Source organism: Mirounga angustirostris, unplaced genomic scaffold (assembly GCF_029215605.1).
Source record: "Mirounga angustirostris isolate CCGP_5_RB_7025 unplaced genomic scaffold, mMirAng1.0.hap1 SCAF_2, whole genome shotgun sequence".
Taxonomy (NCBI): Eukaryota; Metazoa; Chordata; class Mammalia; order Carnivora; family Phocidae; genus Mirounga; species Mirounga angustirostris.
Window position 1 is genome coordinate 66347374 of NW_026991710.1, and position 21858 is coordinate 66369231.

A 21858-nucleotide genomic window follows, 5' to 3' on the forward strand; every position below is an offset into this window, starting at 1 on the left:
CATAATATTGTACACCTATGTCCCAATTATACCTCAATTTTTAAAAATGCCACATTAACCTTGGGGGGAAATAAAAAAGAAAGAAAGGTATGTGGAGTTCCTGTGGCTGGCTTGCTGCAGATGACTTTACAGAGGATAGAAATGACTAATGACAATTTCAATTAGAAATTGTGTGGCTTATGACAGAAATACTCTCTTTGGTCCATATAATCTATGGTAAACTCTGCATTGCCCAGCAAATACTCCTGGAGTGGATTTACTTTATGGGGTTGTAAGAAGTGCCAAATGCCATCCTGGCTCCCAAAGGGAGGCCCAAGGTGGATCAAAATACCACCTTTTCTTTTTTCTTTTTTTTTATTATGTTATGCTAGTCACCGTATAAAATATCACCCTCTCTTGGGGTGAGGGATTACACAGGGCGATACCTTGCCTACCTGTGGTGGGAAAGACTAAAATTAGAAAAGCCTTGACAACATTTAGAACACTTTTTATTCTGGACATTTCCAAACATATATAAAGATAGAAAAGTGGAATAAGAAATCTTTATGTGCCAACTATACTTAAAAAAAAAAAAAGCCAAAACCTTTCAAAATTAAAAAAAAAAGACTCTCCATGTACCCATCATTCAGCTTTAACATTTTGACAAATTTGGGTTCATTTTTTAAAAAAATTATATTGTAATTTTTCATAAAGCTGTATTTAAAGACACTGATGAATTACTGAACACTACCTCTGAAACTAATGATGTACTATATGTTGGCTAATTGAATTTAAATTAAAAAAATAAAGACACAGGAAATGTTGAGGACATTAATTTTTTAATAGCAGTCATATTAGAGAACAGCACTGGAAATGTATTTCTTTTGAAATAAACTAGAAACTTAAAATGTCTTGAAGCCATTGGAAACCATATGATTAGTTGAATTAGTTTCTAAGATTTGGGGTGAGATAGTACTCAACAGATGCAGTATGTGATTCTAGCATTCCTTTCACCACATTGTGAATGTGACCTGTAGAAATCAGAAAAAAAAAAAAAAAAAGGAGAGAATAAATGAATGAACAAATTAGGATTTATCAGTTTCATCTTTCTTTACATTATCTTGTTCCAAATATCAAAACTTCCATTCCACCCATCTCTTACTGCCAAATTGCTACATATTTAAGATCCACATCAAATCATGGCCCCTTGTTCAGTACAATCTATTAGAAAGAGTCACAATCAGCAGTTAAGATTCAGATGAGTCCCCTAGGTTAGCGTCTCATTATGCTTCCTTGCTTGAAAACTGCATTGATTTATTCTTCCACAGTATTTATTAAGTGACTACTAGGTGTCAGGCATTGTTGTTAGGTGGTTGAGGGAACCAATAGAATGCTCAGTAGACTGCCAGAGTTAACTTCTATTATCAAATGTCAATGGGTCATCAACCATGCCAAGGTAGGAGTCTCCAAAAGGCAGAGAACACCAAACAATCTTTTTCATTGACTGTACCAGTAAACTGTCACATCCTCCTTCCCTTAGGGCTACTTTGGCATCAAATTCTGAGTCAGGTTGTTAACATAGGACTTTTAACAAATGTCACTGCTTGGAAAGAGAGACAACAGTCAATTCTCAGGAGGTAGAATATAAGGAGGAAAAAGAATGATAAGAAAACTCCCCATCTTGACTCTGCCTGAAACTGAGTAAAGCACTTTAGTCATTCCAGGAAGCCATTGAAACAATCAGAAGACAAATGCTAGGATACAAAAATGCAACATGAAATGAACTAAAATGTTCGTGAAGAAGACACCATTTTGTGGTGCATGTGGCAAAATAGCGCCAGTGACAACTTATTATACACATGAATGTGCCATCCTGATCAAACATTCCCAAAGACCTCTTGGGAGAATGGATTTTAAAGATAATAGTTATTTCCAGGTGAAAACTAAACTCTGATTGCAAATTCCATGGGGACTGGCAATAAGAGACTGAAAGGACAAGTGAACTATTACCCACATGTCTGAGAGAAACAGATACTCAGAAGATTAAAAATGTGACTAGGGGAGCTAGGAAATAGGTAAATGAGCAGCTACCCAACTTCGACAACACAGCCACCAAAAAGTCAGTAACTCCTCTTCATAGTAGGGGCTTTAGGAATTTTGGATAACTGGGTGAAATGTCCACACTGAATTTATAGAGACTAAAATAGCTTCCTATCGCTTTGGAGGAAGGATTATTATACTAACATTCTGGTGTTGTCAAGAACACAGAACTAGGGCGCCTGGGTGGCTCAGTCGTTAAGCGTCTGCCTTCAGCTCAGGTCATGATCCCAGGGTCCTGGGATCGAGCCCCACATCGGGCTCCCTGTTCCGCGGGAAGCCTGTTTCTCCCTCTCCCACTCCCCCTGCTTGTGTTCCTGCTCTTGCTATGTCTCTCTCTGTCAAATAAATAAATAAAATCTTAAAAAAAAAAAAAAAAAGAACACAGAACTAGGCACATTACACAGTCACACTTAGTATAACACCTCAATTGGTTAGTGTTGGTAGCAGCAGACCTAGGAACTAGACTTTGGGAAATGAATGTCTGGTCACACACCTATCTCGACTACCTCCAATCATGGTCTAGTTAAGATACACATGGTTGATATGGGGCATGCTCACTGGTATGTCACACGGCAGACAACCTAACAAACCTCAGAATTCTTTCCTATCCTTCCAGGTTTAGCCCTCTCAACCCATGGAAGCTGACTACCAACTGTTGATGTAGGCTGGCAATTAAAAATCATTTAGCCTCCATTTTGTAAGGGATGTTTCATGTATTTGTGAGAGAGGACCAAGGAAATAAAGGATGTTAGTGAGCATTTGTTTTGATACTCTTAAATCAAAGAATTCCCACCAACTTACCAAGCACCTTTTAGAAAGCATTCATTGCTTTTCTTTTTTCAATATCTCGCTTGAGTTGACAAAGGCTGCATAGAGGGAAACAGCTCAGCCATAGGAAATCACCACAAATAGATCCCTGTTAAAAAACAAACAGTGGATCCACATACAGCCCATAAATATAGTCTCACAAGTCCTTGCATTTGCATAGCTTTTCAAAACTCTTTAAAAGGTACATTTTATGTCCCTGGTTTATCGTGAGAATCCTCATTATCCCCATTTTTCTGATGATCCAAGTGAAGGTAAATGATTTGTTCAGAACACATAACAAATTGGTAGTGCCACATGGTCTTTCTTTTCTCAAGCCAGTGCCTTTAACCATATATGACACGATTTTAACTGGTCTGCAGGTTATGACTATAGCCCTCATCCTCTAACATCTCTTCTGAGATGCTTCCCTTTAAAGCCTGTTGTGAAATGCACCAATTTCTCTGTAGTTTGTGAGGAGAGCCAGATGAGGCCCCACATTGTATCCCTCTAGCCATTTTCATTGACATCTCTCAAGTTCTGCAATGGAAGAAGTTTGGAGCAAAGGGGAGATACATAAATTATGGGGGAAAGAAGAAAGAAAAAAATGACTATTGTTTGGAAAGCCATGGAATAAGGTACTTTGCAAGGATTTGAGGGCCCTCTCAATGCAAGGTCCAATTGGGTCCTCAATGACCTTCTGGAAGACATACCCTTGAAGGGGTTCCTGTTCTGGTGCAGGAGGCACTGAGGGAACCAGGGAGTTACAGTCTGATAACCTGGTTTTATTACTGCATGTCTTGACAGATTGAAATAAATTTGAGCTCCATTATTTGACAGCACTTATGTTTTTAAATGTTGAGTTTAATATAATTCCCAATTTACAGTGTGAGCTTGTGGGGCGGGGCGGGGCGGGGGTGTGGTGTATAGTTAGGAGCTTCTAAATGGTGAGATTATGAGTGATTTATTTTTCATGAAAAAATTTTTTTTCCATTGCTACAGTGATTTTGATCGTCATGTAACAGAGTAAGCATTTGGGGCAAAGAGCCAATCCATATCTATGAAAGGAGGTAACAATTTCCACACCACAAGAGTTTGCAAGTAGTAAATGAGCAAATATATGTCAGAATAATATCCCAGCTCATGGTAGTACAATCAGTGGTTGTCTCTTTTCTTCCTCCTTCTCTCCTGCACAGGTTATGCCCTGGCCAAAGGGATGCTCTCTTGGCTGTATTCATGAAGGGAGGGGCAGATCAGAGAGGCTGCATTGTAGCAGTCTCATAAAGATTTGCATAGATATGCAAGGGAAAGAAAACAGAGAGCCTGAGTGATACAAATCAGTCCTGGGAATTATTTTTAGGTCTGTTCTAAGGAGGAAATAGAGATACACTGTCTATAAATATACTGCTTCATTGTATGTTAAGGAAACCTACTATATCTAGAATCCTAGACCTAGAAATCATCTTGTACAACTTCCTCATGACAGATGAGAAAACTGATGCCACTACATGATTTATCAGAGAACAGGCTGAGCTGTTCCCAAAGTCTTATCTCCAGGATCCAGCTAAGTGCCCCTTCCTAGACACCATGTTGGGGTCTTGGGCTGCTTTGAGAATCTTACCATCACACCATACACATAAGTACACATGCATGACACTTTGCATACAATTCAGGAAATTCAAGGTCCAGGCATAAAGTTAAGAACCCCTGTGTGTTATGCTGCCTTAGGAGTAGCATGAATGAGAGCAGCCTTGAGTGCTGAGCAAGTCAGGTAGCTGAGCAAGCACACAGGAGAAATGAGGCCAGGGCCCTGAACACACCTCTGCCCTGAGGAAATGGCTGAGTAATTCTCTGAGAAAAGAATAAAAATAAAAGTGATTGTTTAATGAGCACTTATTACTTGCCAGGTCCTGTGCTAAGCCCTTCCCACACATTATCTCACATGACTCTTGCTACCCCATTAAAGGGGAGGTATTGTTGTGACCATTTAGCAGTGAGGGGGTCAAGGCTTAGGGAGATTAATAACTTGCTCCTGTTGCAATGGGAGCAGTGAGTGGGGCAGAGGCTATGTTTCCAGGAAAAGAATCCATCATGTCACTTCTTTGTTTAAAACATTTTCAGTGGCTTCCCTGCTCACTCAGAGTAACAGCTAAAGTCCTTATAATGGTTTCTCAAGGCCCTAGAATTTCTAAATCTTGCTCTAATGTCATCTTTTTCTACGACATCCTACCCCCACCCTCTCACTCATTCTATTCCTGCCTCTCTGGCCCCTTGCAGTTTCTGGAACATTCCAGATAAACTCTACTTTAAAGCCTTGGGTGACACTCTTTCTTCCGCCTGGCTCTTCCCCAGATGGGTCATCTTCTCATCCTTTCACTTTTGTACCAAGGCCTTTCCTGATAACCCTATTTAAAAGTAGAACTCCCTTTCTAAAAATGTGGATGAGCATTGAATTTTGTTGAACTTTTTTTCTGCATCAACTGAGATGATCATATGGTTTTTCTTTTTGAATCTGTAAATAGAGTATTCTGATATTGAGCCATCTTTGCATTCCCGGGATGAACCTTGCTTGGATAAAAATATATTTTATGATGCTGAAAAAAAATAAAATAAAATTAGAACCTTCAACATTCTTTATTCCTCTTCTTCGCTTTATTTTTTCTGTACCACTTATCAGCATCCTGTAAGGTTTTTACTTAGTTACAGTGTAGCAATCTTCTCCTATTAGAGTGTAAGCTCTACCATTGACAACCATCATAGTAATAACTAATTCAGGTGAGAAGCTTTAATGGATGTTAATCTCAGTGGGTGAAGGTTTGATGAGCAATAGGATATTTACATCTTTCTACATGGTCCTTACTCTTTTAAAGGGGAAAATGGCAAACTTACAGTGGAGAATCCTGGTGGACACTACCTTAACTAAGTAATCAAAGTAAACAACAACCATAATGGGATACACTGATGTTATGTGCCTCTTGACAGGAAGCACAGCAAATATTGCATCAGTTCTACGGAGGTTCTGCTGAAGTGTAAAACCTAAGTCTAACCATGAGGACACATTTGACACAACTAATTGAAAGGATAGTCTACAAAATAACAGATCTGTATTTGGGGGGAAAAGAAAGACAACGAAAGACTGAGAAACTATTCCTTATTGTAGGAAACTAAAGAGGAAGGACAATTGAATACGATGTGTGATCCCAGATTGATTTTCTTCTCATCCACAGAATGTTATTGGGTTAATTGGTAAAGTTTAAATAAGATCCACAAATTAGCTAATAGTACTGTATCAGTGTTAAATTACTGATTTTGATCATTGTATGATGGTTATATAAATGAATGTCCTTGTTAAGAAATACATGATGTAATAAAGGTAATAGGTCAACAAGTTTGTAATTTCCTATCAATGTTTCAGAAAAAAAGGATAGACAAATAGGTGGAGGAAAGAGTAAATAAAACAAAGATGGCAAGATTTTAGTATTTGGGGAATGTGGGTGCAGGATATTCAGGAATTCCTTGCATCGTTTCTCCTCCCCCCACCCCATTTATTATTTCTGCAACTTTTCTTTAAGTTTGAAACTATGTTAAAGGTCTCAAAAAAACAAGAAACAAGATGTAAGCTACATGTAGACAGGGATTTTGATTTGCTTTGTTAACTGAGGTGCCTCTAGCATCGGGAATAGTACTGGGCATGTCTGATGTTCGGGACAAACCTCTGTTGAATGAATGAATACCAGTTTATGACTTAGCCAGAGCCTAGATGCTCAATAATCCCTTTTGAATGGAGGAACACTGGCTTATGAGGCAGATGTACCAGCTTGGAAGGGATCTACCACACACCCATTTTCTCCCCAAGGCTTTCTAACAAACTATCGTCCAGCCTGCAGATTTGCAGGGTCCTGGGTCCGGCTGAGCAAAGCGGGGAGAGGCTAAGGGCTCTCCATTCCTCACCTGCTCACCTCCAGCAACCGTTTCAGAGACACCTCTACAGGAACAACAGAAGATACTATTACTAATACGTTCCACGGTATGGGCAGCCGCGCGGCCCCTGTCAATCACTTCAAAAATTTAGGATGGGAGTAGAGAGAAGATTAGGGTCAAGCCGTGAAGGCGAGGGGGGCAATCGTGCAGATGCAGTCAGCTCGAAGGGAGCCCTTGGGGGTCCCGGCGTGTGTGTCCCGGTGCGCGCGGCCGACTCACCGGGATGCCATATCGCGTCCGATACAAGGTCCTCATAGCGACACTCGCTCGGCACAGACAGCATTCGTTCATGTCAGAGGCGATCTGACATGAAAGGCACAAGGGAAAGAAAGTCCCACAGAGGCCTGAGTGCAGGGGGGAAGCCAGACAGAAGAGTTAGTGAAAGGCATCATGCTTTCAACGACATCACACCTCTTTCACAAAGATGCTGGCTCAGGAAATGGCTTTCACGGGCCCTCGGAGAAAACAATGTTGTCATCTGGCTCCTTATGTCTTGCTGCTAGAGCCCTCTATCCAGGAATTGGGGATAATTTGTGAGTCATTGTATCAGGTCCGATTTAATTGCAGAAGCTCCTGCCTTGCCAATCTGAGCGTGCTCACGTTATCTTTCTTCCCTGCCCTTGTTACGTCTGGGTCATGCTTGGGGAGGAAGTTTGTGGCGTCAGGGTGTCTGAGAAGCCCTCGGAAAACCATGGGAGGGGGTTGAGGGTCAGAAAGCACTGAGTGAAGAATCATTAAGGACAAAGAGCGGAAATAGATTCTGGAAGGTCATTCAGGCAAAAGGACTCTATCATCCTTATGAGGATGGAAGCAAGCAGAAATTAAGGGATATTGGTATCAGTTGTTTAAAAAGTTGAGCACAGTTTCACTTTAAAGAGTCTCTGCAAGGCACAGAAAGGGCCCAAGAAAATAACAACAAACAGGAAACTGTTCTCAAATATGCTTTGAGTAAAAGTCTATTTTGAAAAGTGCTGGGGTGGAGTTGCAGTGTGGCTGTACCCTAGATATGATAAGAGAGTCAGTGGTTTTTGATTGATTGTTTCTTTTTTTTTTTTTTTAATTTTATTTATTTATTCATGAGAGACAGAGAGAGAGAGAGGCAGAGGGAGAAGCAGGCTCCCAAGGAGCAGGGAGCCCGATGCAGGACTCCATCCCAGGACCCTGAGATCATGACCTGAGCCGAAGGCAGACGCTTAACCATCTGAGCCACCCAGGCGCCCTGATTGATTGTTTCTAAGCAAAAGGCTATCTCCAAAGAACCTGGCACTTCCATCATACACAAAAAAAGGAGGCTGTTTCTCACACATGATGTCGAGATGAGCCCCACAGAGAATGTCTACAACCCGTATGGCAGGAGACTCTGAAATAAAAAACTTCTCACACCAAAGTGTGTTTTGTAGTGGGACAGAAGTAGAAGCCTGCAGTGCTTTCTGAAATGGAACAGTGACAAGAGTTGCTAGAATGGCACTGAAAGATGGAAAACACAGAACGGCATTGTCGGAAAAGGGAGAGGTAAGTAGAAGACAAGATGGAGCATGTGTCAAGAGCACGGTGATACTAAGAGGTGAAAAATGGCGGATGGCGATGGATCTCGACCAGGATCACAAACTCAAGGTCATGCAGGTAAAATGAGTGCAACAGACGGGAGAAAAACACAAAATAGCCAATAGCGGGCATAAATGAATACGGCAAACTGTAGAATGAGAATCTCCTTTAATGGGATTAGCTCATGCGAAGCAGCAGCTGAACTCTGCCGTGTGTGATGAAGGCTCATCTTTCCACATTTTCCAGTTTTTGAGAGGAGTTGGAAATCTAGATTGGAAAGCCAGATTTTTATGTGAAATCTTATTTTCATATGTTTCCTTGTATTTTTTAAATTACTACAAGAAGCGAGTTCATCATGTACGGGACAAACAAAACACATCCGGTGGCTGAATCCACCCATGGGCTTGCAGCTCGTGACTTCCGAGTTGGACAGTAGAGCAGGGGGCTCAGCGACAGGAAAAGTAGATGAGTTTTATTAGGTCAGGAACCTGCATTCTGGGAGTTGAGGAGGAGCAATAATTAGGCGCACTTACAAATCCCCAGGTCATCAAAGCAGTCAAATGTGCCAGTTTGCCAGTCACTATTCATCACACCTCCTGTACCATATCCTGGCTGCGAAACGACTGGATTCATTTTTAAGGCTAAGTTCCAAAGGGCACTGCCTGTGAAAACAAAATCGAAAAGGTATTAAACACCTACCAGTATTGGTTGGATGGCACGTAGACCCCGGTCGAGAAGACATTTCATCACACTTCTCCTGATTGGGGTGGCCACCCTCAACGGACTTAGCAAGACATTTCCGGACTATTGTCGATACTTGGTAATGAGAAACAGCAAGGAAGTGGGGTGAGGGTTCCTTCCACAGGTTTTCTGGGGGGTTTTGTTGCCCCTTTCTCCGATCCCTTTTTTCTTTTTATCAGCAAGATTTTTTTTTCTATTTCAAGATAACCATCCTGAACAACGTCTTTTTTGCACATGAGGTGTTTTATTTAATAGAGATTGTAATGACTTTTACAAAGCTATTGCATAGACATATCTCAATTGCCCCTTAAGAACTTCGTGAGATAGAGTTCTTTACTTCTCCAAAAAAGTTGTCCTTACACCGATGCTTCTAGATAATGTCAGTCCTCATTCCATAATTGCTAGTGGTATCCTGAAAGCTAAAGTTTTAACAGATGTCCTTGGTTACTTAAAAAAAAAAAAAAAAAAAAAAAGATTAACTTCTTTTTGTGAAATTGTCAGGCCAGAATCTGAAAAAAAAAAAAAAAATGAGGGGTGGACTTCAAGCTTCCACAGAAAAATCCAGTAGTTGCAAAACCACTAAGAAATAGTGTCCCTCAAACAAAGTGGTGCCTATATACTTCTCAGATATCATCCAGCGATCAAGTGAAGTCTCCTGGAAGTCTCCAGAACTCCCAAGGGAGATAATGTGTTAGGTTTCACAAGGGTTAATGTTAAAACTTTCTTCCTTACTACTTCATATCTAACCATATGCTGTGCTTTGTAGCCTTCGACCCTGCTCACCTCTAACACTTCCCGTAGCCAGGTGGAAGGAATATCCGGCCCCATTATCGGTCCACCTGCCCCTCCCTGTCGTCAGGGAGGGCCCCAATCAAAGATGCCCCCGGAGTGTATCTCAGTCCTGACTGCACTAGGCTCGTCCTTAGTGCTTGGTTGAAAACACACATACTTGATTCTGATTCAGTAGCTGGGGTGGACCCTGGGCGAGTAAAAGTTTTAAGAGGCGACTGTGATGCAGACAGCTCTGCGGACCACTGATTACAGGTCATTTCCCTCTCGCTCAGCCCTTACCAGTCGGTCTTCTTAGCTCTTCCCCTGCCCTGCTCCTTTTCCTGATTGATTTTTGTCTCCACTGAGATCGTGGCTGTGATCAGTTGATTCCCCCACCAGGTGAGTCCCTACAAATGGGGTGGAGGTATTATGGAATAATATAAGCCAGGGCACTTTGACCGCCTTAAAAGGCTGACTCTAATATTTATTATCAAGAACCTGCTTTATGACACAAAGGGAAAACCAACAGATTGAGAAGGCGCTATAATTACTGTCACCTTGCACCAGGAATTATGGTTGAAACTATGGGGCTAGTAAACATTTCATTGGAGTCCAAAGGTCTTTCTCCTCTCTGATTATTTAGGAGGACTATGATATCTTTCCTACTATCATCCACTCAGAGTGGGCACATGATTCAACAAAACCAAAGTTGAATAAATTGCACAGGTAATGTGTTGTTCGATACTGAATGTTATAGATATACTTCCGGCCTCAAGGATGAATGATCCAATGCCTTCAAAATATATACTGGGAAAAGCATGACACGAAAGGTACATATAGCTCTTCCTGCTGCGTGTGTATCATTAAAGAAAGAAAAGAAAAATATGCCAGTAAGGCTGTATTCTTAATAGAAAATTACTTCTTAGAAGAATCAATGCTTTGGGTGAAAAAATTCACATAACCACACAAATCAGTTTAGCCAACGTACCCAAACGGAAAACTATGTTAAAGTTCTTTTCAAGACCCCAACCCTAAAAATTATTCCAGGGCAAAGACTCTATCTTAACTATTCTTCCAGCACTTCATTACCCTTTGTACAGCCCTGGAAATATCTATTTGTTGTGGTCACTAGTTTACAGTAAGTATAAAATTTGCTGTGTTTGGTGTAAAAACAAAATGCCAGTGAGCAGGGACGCCTGGGTGGCTCAGTTGGTTAAGCGACTGCCTTCAGCTCAGGTCATGACCCCAGGGTCTTGGGATCGAGCCCTGCATTGGGCTTCTTGCTCAGCGGGAAGCCTGCTTCTCCCTCTGCCTGCCGCTCCCCCTGCTTGTGTTCCCTCTCACTCTGTGTCAAATAAATAAATAAAATCTTTGAAAAAAAATGCCAGTGAGCAGGCTGGAGAATCAGTTCTGATAGGAATCCTGAAATGGGCATCTGCTGCAATTGCCCCACATACAAATCACATCTATCCTAAATTGTATTGTGTGTGTTAAGTCAATTAATTTAATTCCTAATCTAACACAGGGACTCTTGCCGCTTGTTTTTCAATCCGTAAATTCCCTTTCTTAAAGTAAGATGTTTAGAAGTATATTTTTATACTGTATGTGTGTGTGCATGTGTTGTATGTCTGTGTGCATGTGTTGTATGTCTATTTATAGATTGTGTGCTTCTCTGTGTGGATGGATCCACACCGAGCAGCTGTGGTTCTCACATTACACCGTGCACAGGACTCACTTAGTATCCTTTTAGAGCATTGAACCTAATTCAATAGGTCCAGAATGGGACCTGAGGCTTGCTTTTTAACAAGCTCTGCAGGGGTGCCAGTCCTGCTGGTATCTGGCCCACACTTTGACTCTTCAGGATCTAGATTGTGATTAGGAACTGCGTTCAAATTTATTTTCCACCCTCTGTGTGTTCTTGGACAAGTAAACTAACTTCTCTGTGCCTCAGTTTTGACATCTTTAAAATGAGTGTAGTAGCCCTCATCGGTTGTTGTGTTACTGTGATGAGAGTAGGTCAATAGACCATGTCTACTCAACACTGTGTTTCCTGTATGTCAGTGAGCTGATATATGCACCCCTGTGTCTATTTGAGGCTAAATGTCATTAAGTAGCAGGTCTTATGCCTGATTCATAGTATGGGGCCGTGCCTGGGATCACAGCTCCAGAAAGCTAACACAGTGTGGTAGATAAAATGAGCAATGGGGTAGGAATCTGAAAGCCGGGACTGAAGTCATTGCTGGTATTTGGCAGGATCAAGTAAGATCCTGTTATGTGAAGACATTTTGAAAACTGCCAATCACCATATACATGAGAGAGAGATAGTCTACGGAGAGTCTGAGTGCCAGGAAAGTGGTTGGAAAACCTGAGTGTGATCTGTTGCCAATATGACAATGGTTTAGGCTTGCAAGGAGCACTCTGCTTTCTAAAGCGTGTTCTTGTTTGATCTCTAGTTAACACTGATCCCTTTAATATTCCCAGCAGACTGAAGCACGCAGGGAATGAAGGCTGGTAAGATGCCTTCTACTGCAGACATGAAAACTGAGGCAAAGAGGTTACATGCCAGGGCCAAGGAAAAGTCATGATCGCTAGTCCAACATCCTTAATTTATAGATGAGGACATTAGGCATGTCTTCCACAAGGCCACAGATGAAGGGGAAAGAAACAGAAAGTAAGTCACACGTCCATAGTGACAGAGTGGCAGGGCTGGGATTTGAATTCAGTTCTTGGGATTCCAAAACTGTTACGTTTATTTCCAAGGAGTCTCTCAATCTGGGATTATGAATCTTGGCCAGCTAAAGTGCGCAAGACCTGTTTGGGAAGGAAAGGTAAGCATTTCTTAAGTTGTCCCTTCCCAGGCAAATATTGGAACTATAGGGAAGTGGACAGTTTGTGACTAACTTTGCTTTCTTTTAGAATGCCTGTCGGTCTGTATGTGTGTGCTCGTGTGTATTTATCTAGGTATGTATTTTTAGTATCTTGAACCCAGTCATTCAAAAACTTCCTCTAGAGTTCCACCATACACATTCAGTTAACTGGTTCACAACCAGGATTATTTTGAACCACCCCCCCCAGGTGACATTTGGCAATGCCTTGAGATATTTTTGGTTGTCACAATTGGGAGTGAGGTGCTATGGTCATTCTAGTGGGTGGAGGCCAGAGATGTTGCTAAACATCCTGCAAAACGCAGGACAGCCCCAACAACAAATAATGTTCTATCCCCAAATGTCAACAACAGTGCTGAGAAACCATGGTTCGAAAACATCAAGGGCATCGTGAAGCATGAGCTTCTGGAGGGGTTCGAATGGTGTCTGATTCAGTTTCCCAGGGTCTACGGTAGCCAGACAAGCAGTCCTTGTGAGGAATGGGACCTAACACGTTGCTTCCTAGCACACATGTTTCAAAGGCTAGAACTCAGGGATCATTACATGCCCCGGTTTCCCCATAGATTTGTTCACATCCTGTTCTGAAATCCCTCCCCTGTGTGACACATCCTGCTAGTCGTTCCCCTCCCACCCACCTGCCTCTTTTCCTTCTGCTTTTGTTCCTATGTGGACAGTGTAACCCTCCAGTTCTACTTTTTTTTCTCTTTCAATAAACTTTTTTTAAAATTTAAAGTCAATAAATTTTTATTTAAGGAATTTTACATGTGATTCCTTCCACTGCCAATCACCATAGTTCCTCCAAAGTCAGAATCATAATCTTCAAAATAGCTCTTTTAAAAAGAACTTTTGTTCAATACGGTAGAGTTCTTTCTTTCAGTTGGACTTCTTTGATCTCCACTTGAATATGGACATACTTCAAAAATTCCCCACCTGTAATCTTTGGGGTCCAATTTCTTTACTTTAGGGCCATGTTTAGGGTCAGAGTAGATGGATCTGCCTGGTTCTCAGTTTCAGACACCTTCTAAACATGAATGAGTTCAAATCATACTCACCCTTAAACTATCACACCCTAGAGTTGTACAGATTTTGGGGATACACCAATACCTAAGATTTTAAAAATGTGACTATTAGGTCTTTCACAGTTTTAGCAGATAGATGTCTTGCAGTTCCTTCCCACAGATCTAACACATAGTTCTGTGAACAAAGGAAACCACACATACACTCTAGGAGGGGTTTCCAACCATGTGGGTCTACAGAAAAAGTCCCATCGGGATAGACCTCAACTCTCAGCAAACCTCTAACTGAAGTGCAATATATATTCAGTAAAGTGCCGAAATCGTCAGCATGATTGATGAATTTAACAGTGAACAGTTCTTGTACCACAGCCTGATTCAAGAAGAAGGACCTTACCAGCACCACAGAAGCCCTCCTTACTCTCTTAGGAAGTCCCTCTGCCTCTGCCTGTGTTTGAGCCTTACACATGTTGAATTATATGCACTATTTATTCTTCTGTGTCTGGTTTCTTTTGTGCAAAATTAGGGTTGTGAGATGCAACCATGTAGCATACAGCAATAATTCATTTATTCTTATTGACATATAATAAATCATCACATAGATATAAACAATGTATTTATCCATGCTACCACTGTATTGTTTCCAGTTTGGACTATTAGGAATGGTATCCTAGTGCTATGAACATTCTTGTACATATCTTTAGGTGGATGAGGTATGTATTTCTGTTGTGTCTACACCTAGAGTAGAACTGCTGGGTCCTAGGGTTGGTAGATAGTGCCAAACAGTATTGTCAAGTGGTGGTACCAATTTACACTCCCATCAGTAATGGATGAGAGTTCCATTTGTCCCACGTCCTTGTCAATACCTGGTGATGCCACCATCTTTCTTTTTACCCATAGGGTGCTACAAGAATCTGGGAAGCAGAAGCCTAGGCTTAAGACTGAGAAAAACAGAAATTATGGTTAAATGATTAAATAGAGTTGCCACATTTAGGAAAAAAAAATAAAGGAGATTCTGTTAAATTTGAATTAAGTCCCAAGCAATATTTGAGACAGACTTATACTAAAACATTTTTCATTCTTTAGTTGAAATTCAAATTTAACTGGGCATTCTCCATTTATCTGGAGGGTTTTGGGAATAACTTTGGAATTAGAGAATATCATGGTGGGTGGGGCAGTTTCTGTCTCCCAATTTACAGGAATGGGATTGGTGTGGGGGAGGCCAAAACAATGGGGCTTTCCTAGGTTGTGCAGGAAGCTGTCTCCCACCCCCCAGGGAGTGAGCAGAGGCCAAGGACCCTAATGGTGGCCACAATTTATGATTTTCTATCTAAATTCTTAGAAGAGCATTTTCTCTGGGAATGCAATTGTTTATTCATGGACAAAGGAAGGAAACTGAAATTTCTTGAGCAGTTTCTACTGCCAGTTTCCATGTTAAGTAATCTTAGGTTCGTGGTGGGATTCTAGCCTCATAACAATCTTTTCTCCTAATTTGAAACCAAATACCTGGAGCAGCATAGCCAGGTTCCCAGGCAGGTGAGCTGAAGCCAAAGTTGATATTCTTCCATTCTACCAAGTCCTATCTTCCAAGTCCTATCTATGGAGGAGTCGCACTGACTGGCCTGGGGCCTGCATGGGCTCCATTTCTCTCAACCAGTCTCAGCTATGTTGATGGGATCCACCAAACTGCTGAATATCGCTCACCTTGGTTTTCCCCAGGCTCCTCATTCCCTCTATTTCCATCCCTCCTTTCTCCTCTGTCCACTTCCTTCTGGCTTTCAGCTTTCTACTAGATCATTCCATGGGTTATATGCAACCCGTTTCTGGAAAAGCAAAGTAAATAAAGTCAATTGGGAAGGCCCTGCTTTGAGTCACTTTGAGCTTCTCCAGCATCCAAACAGCCCCCAGCAGGCCTGTCTTTCAGTGCTGGTTCTGAGTCTGCATCTGAAACCATTTGTCCCACTACCCTGCATCTCAAACAGAATTCTGCCTTCTCTGCATCACATGGGGACTCTGTCTTTGTACCTGTTGCACATAGACCAGAAAATGCCATTCCAAAATACGCCTCTTTGGCATAAGAGTTATTTTGAGTCCATTATTTTGAGAAACAGCACACATAGGAGAAGCTCTGAAAACAGAGTCAAAGTTACCCTTAAGGGAAATTTACATTTATAAGGGAAAATTTCCATTTGTAAGTGTCCCACTCTCCTATCAGGAAGAGAGGGATGACTTTATACCACAAGGGACTCTAATCAATGTTAAGACTTATGGAATTAAATCTGCATAGCAAATCTTACCCTTATTTTCCTGCTCCCCTCCGCATAACTGGCTTCCCCCACACTTTCTCTCTAGTGCCTTTAGCTGAAGCTGGTGTTTAAGCCTGAATTCTAAGCCACCTCTGAAAGTTACTCATTTTCCTGCATATCTCCCATGTATATGAGATACATGTGTAATCAACTTCTGTTTTTCTCTTCTTAATCTGTCTTTTCTTTCAGGGGCCCTAGTTGAGAACTTAGAAGGGTAGAGGGTAAATGATTTTTTCCCTCCTACAAAGTCATTTCTGAAATTTTAGCCAAACCCTGAAAACTCTCAGTTATAAGGAAATTTAAAAATGATTATGCATAGTTGAAAGGATGACATTTCTTAATTTAAGCTAAATAATATCTGGAAACAAAAAGCCTCTGGTCACTGTCCAGGGTGATGGAGTGGTGGCAGGAGGGCATTCTGCCCAACTTAGTGAAGCCCTCACATTAGGCCTTAGCTGAGGATATATCCCTTCTCCTTACAGACTTGGATTGGAAAAGAGTTTCCTCACTTACCAGTATCTGGCTTCTAGGCTTCCCTCTCTCCTCAGACACACTCAGATCCTGCTCCTCCCCAAAAATCTCCCTCTTTGAGCTTCTCCAGCACCCAGAAGCGCCAAAGCAGGCCTGCTGCTAGTCCTGAGCCTGATCTGCCTCTGGAGCCAGTTATCAGGATCACCTACAGAGCCCTGCATTGCCTGTATCACAATAGGATCCTTGACTAATGTACCACCAATCACATCATTTTCTGAAAAATTTAGCCAAAACAATGAAAACTATGTTATATGTAAATTTAAAGTCAATTGTGTGTAATTGAAGTTATGGCATTTCCTAATTGAAGCTAAATAATTTCTATAACCAAAAAGCTACTCCAAAACATTTCCCCTTTTGTTAAAAATGGTGCTCGTCCTTGGTTATCCTTAAATTAGGAGCCCTCTCAGGAGTATTTGCATATTTGATAGTGCTCGACTGGGAATTTTTCTGACACCAGAGAGTCCTTTATCCTACTTTCATTAAGGAAGTAAAGATTTTTGCTCACTAAAACGTTTAACTGGGGCAAGGGTTGGGGATAAAGAGCACAGGATACATTGGATCCTCCTAGGTCTCTCATCCTTCTACCATCACTAGTCTCTCTGGTGACCTAATTAATTCAGCTTCTCTGCTACTTTTTTCTTAAAGTTTGTTAATCTGCTGTCAGGCATACATGGCTCTCAGGGAAGAATGCCTGTTCACCTCTGAACCATTTCAGGGTGCCCTCAGAAAAGGACCCACCCTATTTTTTCAGTCCTTTACCATTTCCTTCCCTTATCTATCCAGTCAGGCCACAGTGCTCACCAGTCTGCAAGAATTCCTGCCCTGAGCTCTTGTCCCTTGTTTACCTACTTACCTGTTAACATCTCATCTCAAATGCCACCTCCTCCATGAAGCCATTCTTAATCCTCCAAGTTGGATTTGCCTGTCTTCCTGCTCAACTTTTTCAACACTCTCATGATATGGTGGAGAGCCTGCTGGACGTGGGAGTCAGCACACTGGGCACTAGCTACACTAGGTACTTGGCTACCTCTGTGCCTTTTTTGTCTAAATGCCAATAATAGTATCTCCACTTCCTTTTCCCAAGGGTCATCAGGAAAGCCCTCAGAAGCTACATTAACTTGAGATATGAGATACAGAGATGTGCAAACTGAGCACTTTTATTTTTATTTTGTTTTCTTTTTTTGTTTGTTTGCAGGTTTTTCTGAGGGTGAAAGTGGGCTTCAGTCATCTGGGTCCCCCCAAAACAGTGAGTTGCACGTATCCTAGAAAATACTAAGTATTGGGGTTCAGGATACACTACCCTAAAATATGGCAGCTTGGCATGTTGAATGTTATTAAGCTGAAGGACTTTGAGAAAATGGCAGAAGCTGGAAGGTCATTTTTACCTCTTTTTCTTGCCCTTCTTCTCTAAAAGCAGGAGATAAATCTATCAAGTGAAAGGTACCTTCCCAGTACCAGGAACTACTATTGACAGCTAGTGGATAGAGGTCAAGGACGCACCTCCCATTCTTTCCTCCAAACTCCCCATTTAATCCCCCATTGAGCCAACAATAAATTATTTGGCCCAACAGTGTCGAGGCTGAGAAACTCTGATTCATACTCTCATCTTGTTCTTAAGAAGATTTGAGCAGCTTACAAACTTACATATAAAACAAGATACAAAATGAAAAATGAAGAAATTGGTCACAGGGGAAATAAAGTCTGGAGCAAATTTAGCACATGCTTTAAGATTCCCGTACAGGGCTCCTGGGTGGCTCAGTTGGTTAAGCGACTGCCTTCGGCTCAGGTCATGATCCTGGAGTCCTGGGATCGAGTCCTGCATCGGGCTCCCTGCTCAGCAGGGAGTCTGCTTCTCCCTCTGACCCTCCTCCCTCTCATGCTCTCTGTCTCAAATAAATAAATAAAATCTTTAAAAAAAAAAAAAAGATTCCCGTACAGTGCTGGACATGGGCTGTGTATGAGGTTTTGGGCTTCCTGCCAGGCAAAGCAAAGAAGGAACACAAACATTTAGGAAATTGACCATGTCTATAAAATAAAAATAGACTGAGACCTAGAGAAATTTCTCATCAAGGTCTTCAAAAAGGAGACGATATATGACATGTGGTGGTCAAAGCCTTTAACAGTATCTTTACAATAAACAGAACAGTGACTTCTGAGAATTTATTTCCTACTATAGGGTTAAAGGGCAATGCTGGTGTAGAATCACTGAGAGCAATCTATGAGCAGCTAAAATGATCCCAGGGAATTCCTTATCTCTCTAATCATCTGGATGATTCAGGATTAAAAATCAGATTTAAAATGTAGATTGTTCAGAGAGACATGTGGATGTATATTCTTGGACAACCCTCCATGAGCAGTATTTTCACCAGATAGGATTTGATAAAAATTGGGCAGCAATGGGTCTGAATTAGAAGTCTTCGGTGAGAACCCAAGTTCAGGTTCCCATGAGGGCTGCTTATTATGCATAGGAACAGGTATGCAGAAGGAAAGACATGGTTATAAAGGCAAATGCATGGTTATAAAAATCAAATGATGCAGCCAGGCCACACAGCTGAATAGAAGGCACCCTGGTGTAGCAGGGAGGTGAGCCTACGGCTGTTCTAACTCAACATGGAGATAAGCTAAAGGCATATTTGTGAGAAAGCCTGTGTTTTCCTCAGAAACCAGTTCTGGGCCTGCTTTAGCAAGTGAACAGTGGGGAAACTGAGACATCTACAGGATTTAATATTTTGGCTAAAAGAACTAGAAGATCTATACAGCATAGCACTCTATTTTAAATCTTGCTTTGACTCACATTTGAATTGGAATTACCTGTCCTTTTTAAATATGCGGGCCAGAGGTCCCTTACCTGGTAAGTCAATATAGCCAATAGCTGCATCCACTCCAGTACAAAACATCGCCAACAGACTTCTTTTTTTTTAATTTGGCTAAACAGTGAAGTTCGTTAAGTGATTTTAAATTTTGTTTTATTGTAAGTGGGTGGAAGCGTCCCTTCCACCCCAGTCCCCCGCCCCCCATTGTCAGCCACTTATACCGGCGATGGAAGTAAAGCGGGCTAAGATAGTGCTGGTCCTTAGCCATAAAGTCAACTATCAAAACTTGCAGGTTGTTGAGTTTGGGTGGTGTCTGTAATCTGAAACTTGAGCAGGACCCATCCAATACTTTATAGAACAACAACAAAACCATTTTGAGTCTTCTAGTTGGTGTAAATAGATCTCAAAACTTCAGTGAAAATACAGTTACTCATGGCCATGAAACACTTAATGTTGACAAATTTAGTTCAGGGAAAAGGCAGCAGACTCTACAAACACTTGATTATAAAATATTTTTTTCTCCAGATGTATTCTTCCAGAATGTGGTCAATGTGCTAAGAGAGTCATCCATTAAATTCACACACATTTGTCTCCATTTTCAGTCCCTCAAGTTAAACCCAAGTGAGCTTCCACGCAATATTCAATGCTAATGTCTCAATAAAACTGATGGCTAACCGTGGGATGCCCGCTCAGGCCGCTGGACTTCCTCTCCATTTTGCTAACACTTTCAGGTGCTCTTAAGGTTGGTTACTGACCAGGAGATAAACTCAGCCCATCCTTAGGGCACCAAGAAAGCTGGGGCAATAAAGTAAAATAAATGAGAGAAAATTTTAGAAAAATATTTAGCCTCCCTGCTCCAATAAATGTAACCCTTGAGGGACATAATCATAATTATATTGGACTTTATACTTATTTACATCTGAAAGGGTATAGACAGGGAGCACACTGTAACTTTTTCAGTGCATTTAAGACGTCTAAAGACTCCCATCAGGTCAGTTGTTTTCAGGTCCTTTTCTTCTACTGGAGTGAGGGTGACAGCGCGGCTGCTGCTAGCCAGTCAACTCTCTATCCTACTACAGATCCTGGAGCAGACAAGATGCTCAATGGGTGTTTTTTTAAAAAACAAATGAACGAACAGGTGGCTCAGTTGGTTAGGTGTCTGCCTTCGGCTCAGGTCATGATCCCAGGGTCCTGGGACTGAGCCACCAGACGTCCCGAGCTGCCATGGTATTATTGCTGAGAACAACAATGCTACAAATCAGGAAAGGTAACAAGTGGCCAGATCATCACAATTTCAAAAAATTTGTTTTTGTTATATAAAAACAGAGACATTTAGAGTTAATTCTGACAATAAGATAATAATAAGCCTCAAAATGAAAGCAGAAATTGTGCCTCCCGGGCGCCTGGGTGGCTCAGTTGGTTGGGCGACTGCCTTCGGCTCAGGTCATGATTCCGGGGTCCTGGGATCGAGTCCCGCATAGGGCTCCCTGCTCCTTAGGAGCCTGCTTCTCCCTCTGCTTCTCTTTCTCTCATGGATAAATAAATAAAATCTTTAAAAAAAAAAAAAAAGAAAAGAAATTGTGCCTCCCTACTAGCAAAACTAATTCCAACAGCACTTCCTGAAACCAATTATAAAATAAGAAACTTTCTAGAAGCAATTTAAAATATTCTGTTTAAACACACCAGTCTTAATGGTAACACAATGATTTCTTCTGCAATGATTAAGAACATTTTTTTTCCTCTTAAAAATGTATCTCTAGTAGCACATTTTAAAGAAACAGTCTACGAAATACCTAGCCTCTTAGGATCACTACTGCCAAATTTAATTTAAAAGAGAACTGCATGCTGCAGACATGTGAGTTTAAAAAAAATTTTTTTTTCAATGAGGCAAATAATGAATACCTACCACTCAATTCTGCCCCGGCTTGTGTTAATTACATAGTAAGGTTTTACTCATTCTATGGTTAATTTTTTTAATAATTTGTTTTTCTTTTGAAAGAAGATGGGAAAGACAAAAGCTTACACAACTGAAAGGTATTCTTTCGTATTGCAGTGATACTTACCACACTCTAGGTACCTTAGGCAGCTCAGGCCAAACAGAAGTCTCAGGAACACAACTGCTTTGTTGGTGCAGCCTTGGGCTGTAGTCAGCAAGGGTGGGGTTAGGGGTGGGGAAAGTCAGGAGGAGGGACTGGAGGAAGATAATCTAGTTGTCTCCACTGCGTTGGGGGTCAGGGTTTTTCTATTTAAGAAAGTGGACACTGCATTTTATCTCATTATATTTATTTTCTGTGACATTTGCCTGACACCATTGCTCCCTTAGACAGCGAGATTTATTTATGATTAGGCAGTGACATGTTTTATGAAGGCCCAAGGCTTGTTTATTTAT

General features: G+C 41.3%; 1 protein-coding gene and 1 non-coding gene across 3 annotated transcripts; both read right to left on the reverse strand.

Annotated features, from left to right (window-relative positions):
* Nucleotides 1-800: 800 nt before the first annotated feature.
* LOC123848445 (placenta-specific gene 8 protein) lies at nucleotides 801-21635 on the reverse strand. 2 transcript variants are annotated; one of them, XM_045880861.3, is made up of 5 exons: nucleotides 21533-21635; nucleotides 8943-9071; nucleotides 7084-7208; nucleotides 2881-2995; nucleotides 801-1010 (listed from the first exon to the last, which is right to left on the reverse strand). In XM_045880861.3, exons 2-4 carry the CDS (start codon nucleotides 9040-9042, stop codon nucleotides 2891-2893), a joined length of 330 nt encoding a protein of 109 aa, XP_045736817.1. In that variant the 5' UTR covers nucleotides 9043-9071; nucleotides 21533-21635; the 3' UTR covers nucleotides 801-1010; nucleotides 2881-2890. The 2 variants fall into 2 exon arrangements, with proteins under 2 accessions (XP_045736817.1, XP_045736816.1); XM_045880860.3 differs by lacking the exon at nucleotides 21533-21635 and adding an exon at nucleotides 15524-16273 and having other exon boundaries at nucleotides 807-1010.
* LOC123849177 (small nucleolar RNA SNORA18) lies at nucleotides 13960-14090 on the reverse strand. Its single transcript, XR_006792003.1, has one exon. It is a non-coding gene; the product is annotated as a small nucleolar RNA SNORA18 (small nucleolar RNA).
* Nucleotides 21636-21858: the final 223 nt, after the last annotated feature.

Coding starts and splice junctions, on each gene's coding strand:
- LOC123848445 (XM_045880861.3), bottom strand. CDS start 9,042: ATGAATCCAGTCGTTTCGCAGCCAGGATATGGTACAGGAGGTGTGATG. Junction 7,209..8,942: donor CTTTGATGACCTGGGGATTT/GTAAGTGCGCCT, acceptor CCCTGCACTCAG/GCCTCTGTGGGACTTTCTTT. Junction 2,996..7,083: donor GGACGCGATATGGCATCCCG/GTGAGTCGGCCG, acceptor GTTTTTTAACAG/GGATCTATTTGTGGTGATTT.